Source organism: Nicotiana sylvestris, chromosome 12, assembly GCF_000393655.2.
Source record: "Nicotiana sylvestris chromosome 12, ASM39365v2, whole genome shotgun sequence".
Classification (NCBI taxonomy): Eukaryota; Viridiplantae; Streptophyta; class Magnoliopsida; order Solanales; family Solanaceae; genus Nicotiana; species Nicotiana sylvestris.
In genome coordinates this window covers 167,197,642-167,208,488 of record NC_091068.1, presented here as the reverse complement: position 1 = coordinate 167,208,488, position 10,847 = coordinate 167,197,642, and the positions used below count along the sequence as shown (strand labels likewise).

Below are 10,847 nucleotides of genomic sequence, written 5' to 3'. Positions count from 1 at the left end.
GAATTAAATAAAATAAACGTGCACAGATAAATGCAGACAGTCGACAAAAAAATGCCACAAAAATCCACAAAATTGCAAATAATGGGAGAAATTTATTTTTCTTGAATCTATGGGAGTAATTCATACAGGGCAAAAAATCACGTGCTCACAACTCCTATCATAAATAAATGAGAAAAATAGTTTTCAAGAAGGAATCAATTTGTCTTTAATTTCTAAAATCTAGGTTAAATAAAAGAGAAAAATATCTTTTCAAGGAGGAATCAATTATTTGCCATTCCAAATTCTCGGCAACTTTGCTACTTATCAAACAAAAACTTAAGAATGGTTTATTTACCTTTTTAATTACTCCTAACATTTTGTTTTAAAAAAATGTTATGTGTTTATATTGAACATTTTTTTTTTGGAAAGTGTCAAGTTTATATAATTAAATGTAAGAAACGAACCATCCTTGCTTTTTTATAAAATTATAGTTAATGTGTCTTTGTCTCCAAAAGCAAGAATATTATAACACAAACAATTATTTATGGATGAACATATCTTTTTGTAATGTTAATAGATCATATTATTCTTCAATTATGTACTATTTCTTCAAAACATTATACATACAAAAATATAAAATTGTTTAATAATGAATAATAAATAAAACTATAGCATATTCATGGCTCCTTATATAATTGCAGTATTCTCTTTATTGTTCATTTTTTTTAGAATAATACAAACTTGTTACATTCAGTTTAACCTTTTAAGTTGTTTCCTATAAAGAAGTTTAGAGGTTACTACTAATACAAATTAACATATTGTGCTTATTCTGAGCTTTTAAATTAAATACAAAGCCCATGTATCGAAATCCAATAAAATATATCAGGACTTTGTGGGGCAACGTTTCTTTTCTTACAGAATTAGTTAAACAAAATTAACATTCATATTTTTAGGAAGTTAACTATTTCCTTTAGTTTAAATTCTATATCTAGATTAATAATATTTATGTGATTTTTATAAAGATTTTGATTATAATATGGGTACACGCACAACGAACGTACCCTAAGACTAGTTAAAATGAAGTGCATGAAACACATTGTGTAACACTACACCACCTTCAGCAATTGCCTCAGCAAGACATATTTTACAAGAAATTACAGATATGGCAACCGTTTCTAATGTTGTATAGAGTCACATAAATGTTGCAAAAATCACTAACAAACATTACACTTGTATCGGTAATTTCAAGAATTTTTCACATTTATATTACAGACAGTAATTCAACAGTGACATTTTGTTTACGACTATCATAAATGTCAGCATTATGAATTTCCAACTGATCATTTTCTTATAACAAATTTAGAAGTGCCAGAAAAGTTTGGATTGTTAGTCACATGTGCGATTGACTATAAGAGAAATCTGTTAAAAACACTGGTTGGGTCTTCATGATATCAGTTGGATTCAATGCAGCAGCATGGTTAGATATCATTTTAACTCTTAAACTTTTTCTCGTCGTTCATTTCTCTTTTTGACATGCATTGATGCCTTGTTTACACTTGTTCTACTGTAAAAGTGAATGTTTAAATCAGATAATCTTGCTTTTTTCTGTGAATGCATACCGTTTCTTTCAGTCCAGATTGAATAGTAGTGTCAACATCAGTCAACTTGTCAAAGATCTTCATTTCAACTCCTTCATCATGGCACGTGGATGAGTCCTTTCCCTTCTTCTTTTTCCTTTTCTGATGGGCTGTATTTGTTCTCAAAGATTGGTCCTCCAACGCTTCTGCTAAAGCTGCCTTTATTATTGGTCTATGTTGTGTGGAGTTCTCTGGAATTGCAACATCCCTACGATTAAACCCGGTGGAACCCTGACAGCTATCCAATTTTTTCACTTTATTCGCAATAGTCCCAGACTGTGATGTTTCATCAAGTGCATCAGTGTTCCTATTCCCACACTGCGCGTCCTGCACAGCAGAGATTTCAGCACTTGCCCCACCCATCCTACATTTCTTCTTTCCCAGTTTTGACACCTTATTACTGTGATCAGAAGGTAAAGATTCAGCACTGGCATTTTTGGATCTCGTGTTTATGTGCTCTCTTTCTCCTTCATTAGTATCATTTCCAACAACCTTAAATTCAGAAGCATCATTATCTATGCCATGCTTTGAAGTGTGGGTATCTGTGGCAAGGCCTTCTTCTATGTGACGCTTCTTAGCCACAGGACCAGCTCCGGGAGAAAGTTGCTGTAATTCATCCATGGTCTTGAATTCACGAATGACCTTTGCGACTTTCTTCTTTCTCACAATGGAGCTTGAAGCCAAGTTTCCGTGAGCTGGGTAAGGTTCATTAGTATCAAAAACCTTCTCTATTTCAGTGAACGAATGATTGTCAGCTTCAGTTTGCGCATATGTGATGCAAAGTAACCGTTGGTCACAGCTAGAAGCATCAATAGAAAGGAACCAGCCATTTTTTATACCTTCAAAAACACTTCTGACAAGCATAGTATCAGATAGGTGATAGTAATGTCCTCTCCGTTTCACCTTTTTAGGAATAACAAAAGGCATCGATCATCATGATTTTACAAGAATATATATAGACAAAAAAAACAATGAGTTGGAGGATTAGCAACAGACCTTCACTGAAGAAATCTTCAACTCTTTCATCTCAGGAAAGCACCTTAAATGTTCAAACGCGACCTTTTCTGCTTAACACAAACATGTTTTATCAGGCAACTCAACTCTTTTGTAACTTAACTATTCGTTGATTGAGAATCTAAAATCACTTATAAGCAAATTAGAACCAACAACGCGAAATTCATACTTTGGATACAAAATGGATTTAAGTTACATACACCGAAAATTTAAAAAAAAAATTAACACCAAATTTAACATAGGATAACAGGTCAGTTACCATTCTTACCAGATTAACAATTAATATTTATCGAGAGATTAACTTGTGATTACCTAATAAGTTACCAATTGTGTTAATATTTTACACATTAAGTACATAGCGCATAAAAATTAAACTCATACAAAATTAACCAACAATTTTTACCTTTTTGGCATACCCAACATACAAGCAGTGAGTGCAAATGCACCCAATTCGTCAACGTTTTTTTTAATGATGAGTCAAAGTAATTTCACTAACAGAGCATCCACAGATGAAAATGTATGAAACAGCAGCCTGTGAAAAGTTAAAAAATACGTATATATAATTGAGAAAAGGGGAAAATTACTTTTGAGATCGAAGACAGAATCCGAGTCGGAGACAACTAAAGCTAAGTGAGTATCAAAGTTGGTATCTACGAAAACCGTGTTGTACGACGTCGCAGGTTCGATTGCCGGCGCTCCATTGGAATCGGTTTCTTCGCGATGCCGTTTCATCATGATTGCGCCGCCAAGAACGACGGCGGAAGAGCTCCGGAGAAGCTGACGAACAGAAGCAGAAACGGGGGTTTTAGCTCTCTGGTAGCAATGAAGGGTTATACCGCCCAATTGAAGGGGTTTTTTGCCGCCAACGAAAATGGGCCTACCCGTGCTTTTTTCAAAGAGAAATTCTCATAAAGTACTGTATTTTAGTAGTAATTAACCATTTATAAATAATATTTGTTATATTACGGATTATAGATACATTTTTTATGGTTATAAGATGTATTTGATGTATTTAAGCTATTATGTTCATGAATACAGTAGCAAAAATAGGCGTGAATCAGGGAAGTTCAACTAATCAGTTGTTGTATTCGAGTGTATTCGACTGTATTCATGGAGTGAAACATGTGATTACAGCTGGACAAATTATTGTATTCGATTGTATTCACGGCGTGAAATAGAGGATTAGACTGTTTTTAAAACAGAAAGTGAATCAATTAACATAATAGACTCCGAATATAACTCAACAAACTCAATTATAACACACAAATTTTGTATTTTCAGTTATAAAAAAGATTCTCAACCGAAATATACCCCAAAAACATAGCAATCTTCAGAGAAATTGTATAATAAATCTGAATATATAAATTATATTAATTAAAAAAATATACGAATACATTCATGGCATATAGCGAGACAGTGAATACAATGAAATACATAAAATACAGCGGGATACATTGAAATACAATTTTAAAAAAGACAGTGAATACAATAAAATACATGGAATACAACGAGATACATTGAATTACAATTAAAAAAAGACAATGAATACAATGAAATACATGAAAATACATTGAAATATATTAACAGAAAATCAAGTTGCTCAGCCCCAAACTCCGTCGTCTTTGTTCAAGAACAAACCCTAATTTCCTTCACCATTGATGACATATTCTTTTCGAATTGCTTTACTAGACTCATCATCGTCACTAGCAAAAACAGTGAGGAAAGCGAAGCTACTCAAGAGGGCATAATTATTAGCAGTGACTGAGAAAATAGATTCAGATTTGTTGAATCCAGAGAAGTCGGTCGGATAAAAATAGAGACAGAGGAATTTAGTGCCAGGGGAAACGATGAAATTGTAGGTGAATTGAGATTGGAAAATACGGGCACTCATATAATAAACTCTAACCCTAATGAGAGAGAGGGGATAGAGAAAAATCTGAAAGAATGAGAGATAAAATAATACAAAGAGTATTTTATGGCTTAAGGGTAGGAGATAACCATAAATAAATATTTGGCTATAAAAAGCAAAAGGTAGCTATGGAATATAATTTTTTAAAAGGGTATTTATTTAAAATAAATAAGGTATCAACCTTTGCTATAGGAGGTAAAAATTCCTTTTCGAAAAGCCCAAGCCAATTTAGAGTTAATTACCAAACAAATCTGGTCGGCACTCTACTAATTGAAGAATTAACCCAAATAGCCGTTCACCCAATTGCTTAAACTATATAAGCATAATTTTGTGTTATATGTATATAATTATGTATAATCAATGTATAGACCATGTAGATAGCTAGAAAAAATAAACAATAAATATGGCCGACTATTTGTGTAAAAATTCCCTACTAATTGACACATATACAAATCTAAAGAGAATTTGGCAACTGTTTAGCCAATAATTGACATTGGCACACATAGCCCACAAAAATTAGCAATATGTAACCCTTATAATCTTATAATTTTACTTCTCTTTCTTCACATTTTTCTCAAGCCACACTAGATCTCCTCCGTCAGCCCCACAATAATCCCATAAAAATTTCAAGGTTATCCTTTGTAACCGTAAAAAATGGTAGGTTATCGGAAAGTTTCTTTTATAGCACATTTTTTGACTCTAAGGGTAATATAATTGAGTAAAATTTATTTTGTTTCTAACAAGAAAGAAATTTCATTTGTGTATGAAACCACGGGTCTATGTCGGCTTAATATGATAAAGACAGATGAATATATATTACGTTGTATATTACTATATATCATACACATATTTTTATGAATATGCATACATATACACGTTACATTAATATATATACGGAAGATATACTTGGATATTCAGGGAGATATACTAATATACACTTGTCATGTCATGGCAAGTCACCCGAAAGTTCTATTTCAGGCACATTTCTGATAATGTATATCATATTATATATCGTGCATATCATTGTATACCAAGATATACATTATATACATGTGACACAAATATAGAGATGCTACACGGATATCCAGGGGATATACGCTTGTCGAATCATGGCAGATATTTCATGGCAGATATATGAATTTCCAGTACACAAAATTTCTTATTTTTGTTTTCACCACTAAAGTTCTTTTTTATCCGATAATATCATTGCAAAAAATTGAGGATTGTTTTATCAAATCAGATTATGATAGAAAGGGAAAATTTGATTTCTAGTACGCAAAACAACCGTGAAAATATTCATCTAACATCTTTCTTTCTCCTTTTCTTTTTGGCAAGTATTACCTTTTGACTGTTACATTGACACTCAAGCATTAAAGAATTGTATTGGTAGAAAATAAATATGACACGTGAAATTATGTGTGGCTGACAAGGCATGATATGGGGATCACTAAGAAGGTGACAGCTGGAGTACTGCATTAGAAGATGCACGAGATGCAAGAGGCAGGGGCAAATCACTTCCGGGAAGAAGGGATATTGTTGTTCGAGTCTAAACCATTCAGTAAATATGAGTTGAACGAATCAAGACATTAAGAAGGGGAATATTCACGAAACTCTAATTAATGAGGAATAAGAATTGGAACCATTACAAAATCTCCACAAACAGTTACGATTGTCAATTATAACGGATCATTAGTGTCATTAATGTCATAATGATCCGGCCATAAAAGGGAGAAAACGTTATATTTGTAAATCCCTATAAAAGGGAAGAGAATTTCATTTGTAAGGATCATCTGAGACTATATTGGAATATATTCACTTTACTTTTCTGCTATCTTGACTTTGCAATCAATTATTTCTTTACTTATTTTTGTCTTTCCTTTCATATAATTGAGAAAGTACGAAATTTCTTGGTTATCAGTAGCACGAGTTCTTCTAAAAATAGTCTTTGACCTTGTCACACCTCCTTTTTACCTACACCCTCGAGAAGGGAGTATATAAGGGAGTTTTTTCCAATTTAAGTGACAATCGAAACGGGATTATTTTTATTCAAATTCAGAGTCGCCACTTGGGATAATTTATGGTGTCCCAAGTCACCGGTTTAAATCCCGAATCGAGAAAAAGATTGACCCTGTTATACAGTCCGCGAACCAGAAATCCGGGTAAGGAATTCTGTTAACCTGGGAGAAGGTGTTAGGCATTCCCGGGTTCCGTGGTGCTAGCACGGTCGCTCAAACTGTTACAATTGGCCTATTATCTGATTTTAGTACATGTTTTAGCCTATGGTACAATTTTGAACTTTATAGCCGCTTTTGTTCAATTATTTTTACAGAGAAATGCAACGTCATTTAAAATACGTCTTGAACCACGTCACATAAATGCACCCGCGGCCCTCGACATATTTTATCTAACGTTGTTGAGAATTGGATTTGGGTCACATAAATGCGCACCCGAGTTTAGGAAGGTAAGTTATTAAAATAATGCGCCTAAAGCAACTATGCGTGGTCATAATTAATTATTCTAGACTACTTTGAGATTATTAGAGGCCATGATGAGCAATATAAGCTACTTCAAACTATATTAAAACACCTTTCATAACGACCTTATATACTATGCAATTACTGCAACGAGGGGTTACTTTTGGTATTTGGTAGATCAAATTCAAACACAGATAATTAATATTTGAAGGAGCTTGTAAATTCCAAGAAATCCAAAATAAAGAAAGGCAAATAACGGGGTTCAAAAACGAACAGTACAAAGAGTTTTGAAAACCAAGAATTTGGAATATGAAAATTCCTTTGCTGCAAAATGCCAAAATAGAACAATTGTTCCTTGTTCTCATTCTTTGGTTTTACCCAAATACTAACAGACAAACTTAAAACCTTTTCAAGATAAAACCTTGTTCCCATTATTTGCAAGATTTCATCTAAGTTAATTTTCTAAAAAGAAAAACGATCAACCATGGATAAAATAATTCAGTTGCCAAACTTACTATATGACCCAATTACCAAATAAACTAGATCCTAATTATCAATTGGCAAAAATAAATTTTTCCTCTAAATCTAACACTCATTACGTACCAGAAATCAACAATTTAAGCAATAAACCAGCAAAGCTCAACAATTGAATTAAATAAAAGTTAGTAAAAGAAGTATTCTAATTTCACAAATCAGACAAACTCATATATCCATAAACTTAGCATTCAATTAAAAGTACATCGGAAGAAAGGAACCTCGATGGTGGCTGCCGATAAAAATATTGAACAAAAGAGCGAAGACTATCGAACCGGACCTCGTCAGCATCTCTTCGAACCCATGGATTAAGAGAACTTATTTCACCTACTTTGCTTTAATTTCTCTAAACATGGAAGCTCCTAAATCTTGGAATAGTGGCAAGAGGAAAACAGTGGAGGGAATGGATTTTTCTACTATTGGTCGTTGTAGAGACGAGGGGTTGTTGAAGGGATGGGAAATTGAAAACCAGAATTTCAGTGGGATGCGGCTAATCTCCTTTAGGGTGCTGCTGCCGTTTTCTTTAGGGTCCGGATCAGATTTTAGGTCTCTCCCCTTTTTAATTTAGGGATTAGGTACTATTATATAGGGGTAGGGATTAGGTTAGGGGTTTGGGCCTAGGAATTATGGGATTGAGAATTATGGGCTAGGTCCAAAATTAAGCTTTTAAAAAATGGGTTGCTCGAGCCCAAGTTTTATTCTTTTTCCGCGGATGGGGCTAAAATACGACCTCATTTATTAATTAATTCTATTTAAGTAAAATAACTATTAAAATAAGACTGACCGTTAAACAAAATTATTTTTGGTATTTTTCAAGATTAAAAATGACTACAAAATATTAATGAAACTATTTTTTTGTAATTTTTATTTTCTTGTAATAAAATAAAGTAATCGAGTAAAAATTAGTTGAAATAGTTATATTAGGCCTAAATTAAATATCTACGTGCTAAAATATGAAAAATCTTGGGGAGGGTCAAAAATCACATGTCTACAGCTGCCCCTCTTTGATTGAAAACGCGAAGAGTTTTCAGACAAAGAATGACTAGACAGGTTTTTTGATCCGACCCTTATTTAAGGAGAGCAAAAACTAAGAGGAAGGAGAATGTGACCGAGCCCTGGTATTTGAGCTGCCTACATATCCTTGGCTATAAAGGAATCAGGCCACGTGTAGTTCAGAAGTGAGTGAGATGATGGAGTATATCGAGGTGGAGAGCCGGTCGAGGTGTCGTTCCGTCGAGGTTCCGGTCCGCGGTCTTGTTATTACATCAAAAAAATCAAAATATGAAAAAGACTAGCTAAGCCTGTGTAAAGCCCAAGAAAATTGTGCTAAGTAATCTAAGATTTCGTGGCGCCAAGATAAGCTAATTATTTTATCTTGTGTGCGAGTGAGGGTTCATGATATAATGGATATCAATTAGATAAATTAATAAGTGTATGAGTCATATTATAAGTAATTTGGGATCTAAGGAGAGGCCTAAGTCTAATCCAAGTTGGAAAAATTTCATAATAGGCTAAAGTTGTAAGTGAATGCGCACAAGACCTCACTTTGGACAAGCATATCTCTAGTTATATAAAATGTTGAGTGATTCACAACCTATCAAATTAAAGCGCTTTGAGTCTAGTTCCCAACGCAACAAACCGTTTGTCATTTGGAGGTATATACAGAAAGTTATGACCATTTTACCGGACATGTATCACCAGCGCGCCCAGGAGCGCGGCTGCGGCGAACAGCGGCAAACCAAAGTTTTTCTGCCTGTAAACCGCGGCGAACCGTGGCAAACCAAAGTTTTTCTGCCTGTAAACCGCGGCGGACCGTGGCAGAATGCGGCGGAACGCGGTGGAACATGTAAAATGTCTAAAATACCCCTAGTCAGTGTAAAAACCGAATGGGTATTACATTTTCTTCATTTTTTGATCATTCAAGCTCGAATTTTGGGATTTTCTTCACCCTATCAAGACCTCTAACCCCTCCCATCTTCAAGGTATGCAATATTCATTAACTTGGTGTAAAATTCCATTATTCTTACACTAGTATTGATGAAATCTACTCATAAAACACAGATCTTCAAGAAATTCCTTCAAGAACTCAAAGGAGGGTTTTGCAAGATTTCTTCCAAAAGGTAATCCTACACCCTTAGACTTGCATGTATGAATTTATTATGGGTATATAAGTGTGAATAAAGTATTAGGACTCTTGGTGTGGTGATTAGAAGCCATAAGTTCCTAATATAAATACATAGTCATTGTAGAGATTGGAAGGTGATTATTTGATGGAATTTTGTTGGTTGGGTGATGATGGGTTGTCACACATATGTTGTTGGAAGTTATAAATTGGTTAGGAATGATTGTGGAATGAATTGTTGGTTGATGGTGATAGTTGGGTGAACCAATACTATAGTTATGAGGTGTAAAGATCTATACCTACAAGGTGCTTAATGATATGCCTAAATGGCATAAGTTACGGAATTTATTACTAATATTGGCCCTATTGAATGTTGTATTGTAGATTGAGGTTGCTAAGTGTATTGGATAATTGTAGTATCATTAAGGGCGAATTTGAGGTATATATGGCTAACTTTAGCTCTTGTAGAATCCCCTTGTTGTGACGAGCATACAGTATGTGTACCTTGTATGAAAATATGTGTATTGATTGTCTTAGTTGATTTCCACACCACCGTGTTATATGTGATTGTGAAAAGTGATTTGATGTGCCTACCTTATTATGTTCTAAGCTTGTAAATGCTTGAGGATGATGATATAGGAGTACATGTTAACAAATGAAAGAATGTTAATGTGTCCAAATGTGGAAATGTGTATAATGGCTAAAACCCTGCGTGGTAAGTAATGAAAGATGGTATTCTGAAATGACGTAAATAAGTTGAACGATTACAACAACACCTTGTACATGAATTACTACTTGGTGACATCTATGGTGTCTTAGGCCCGAATGTATGAATTATTGATATGAACTTGTGCTTCCTTGAAATGATGATTCTTGTGATTAATATGCTTTAAATGTTGTTGGTTAAGTCTCGCGATATACTGGTGTAAGTAAATGGCAACAAACCAAGTGTGTGTGTGTGAATGTGTGAATGTGGTAAGAACTGTGTAACAAATGATGGAAAGAAATCGTAACTGATGCAATTGAAACAACTGTGGTAATATCATACGTGACTTGTCACGGGCAATTATCATTGTGACTTAAATTGTATACGGGCTATTGCATATGATGGAAATGGTATTGATATTATGAAAGTTCTTTGTGAATTATTGTTGTTGTCGTGTGAAATTTGATTGTCC

The 10,847-nt window shown here is 34.0% G+C and overlaps 1 protein-coding gene across 1 annotated transcript; it reads right to left on the bottom strand.

The window, feature by feature from the left end:
• Positions 1-1,189: 1,189 nt before the first annotated feature.
• On the bottom strand, positions 1,190-4,521 carry LOC104246136 (uncharacterized). Its single transcript, XM_070164827.1, has 4 exons — positions 4,284-4,521; positions 3,215-3,535; positions 2,613-2,680; positions 1,190-2,519 (listed from the first exon to the last, which is right to left on the bottom strand). Exons 1-4 carry the CDS (start codon positions 4,519-4,521, stop codon positions 1,560-1,562), a joined length of 1,587 nt encoding a protein of 528 aa, XP_070020928.1. The 3' UTR covers positions 1,190-1,559.
• Positions 4,522-10,847: the final 6,326 nt, after the last annotated feature.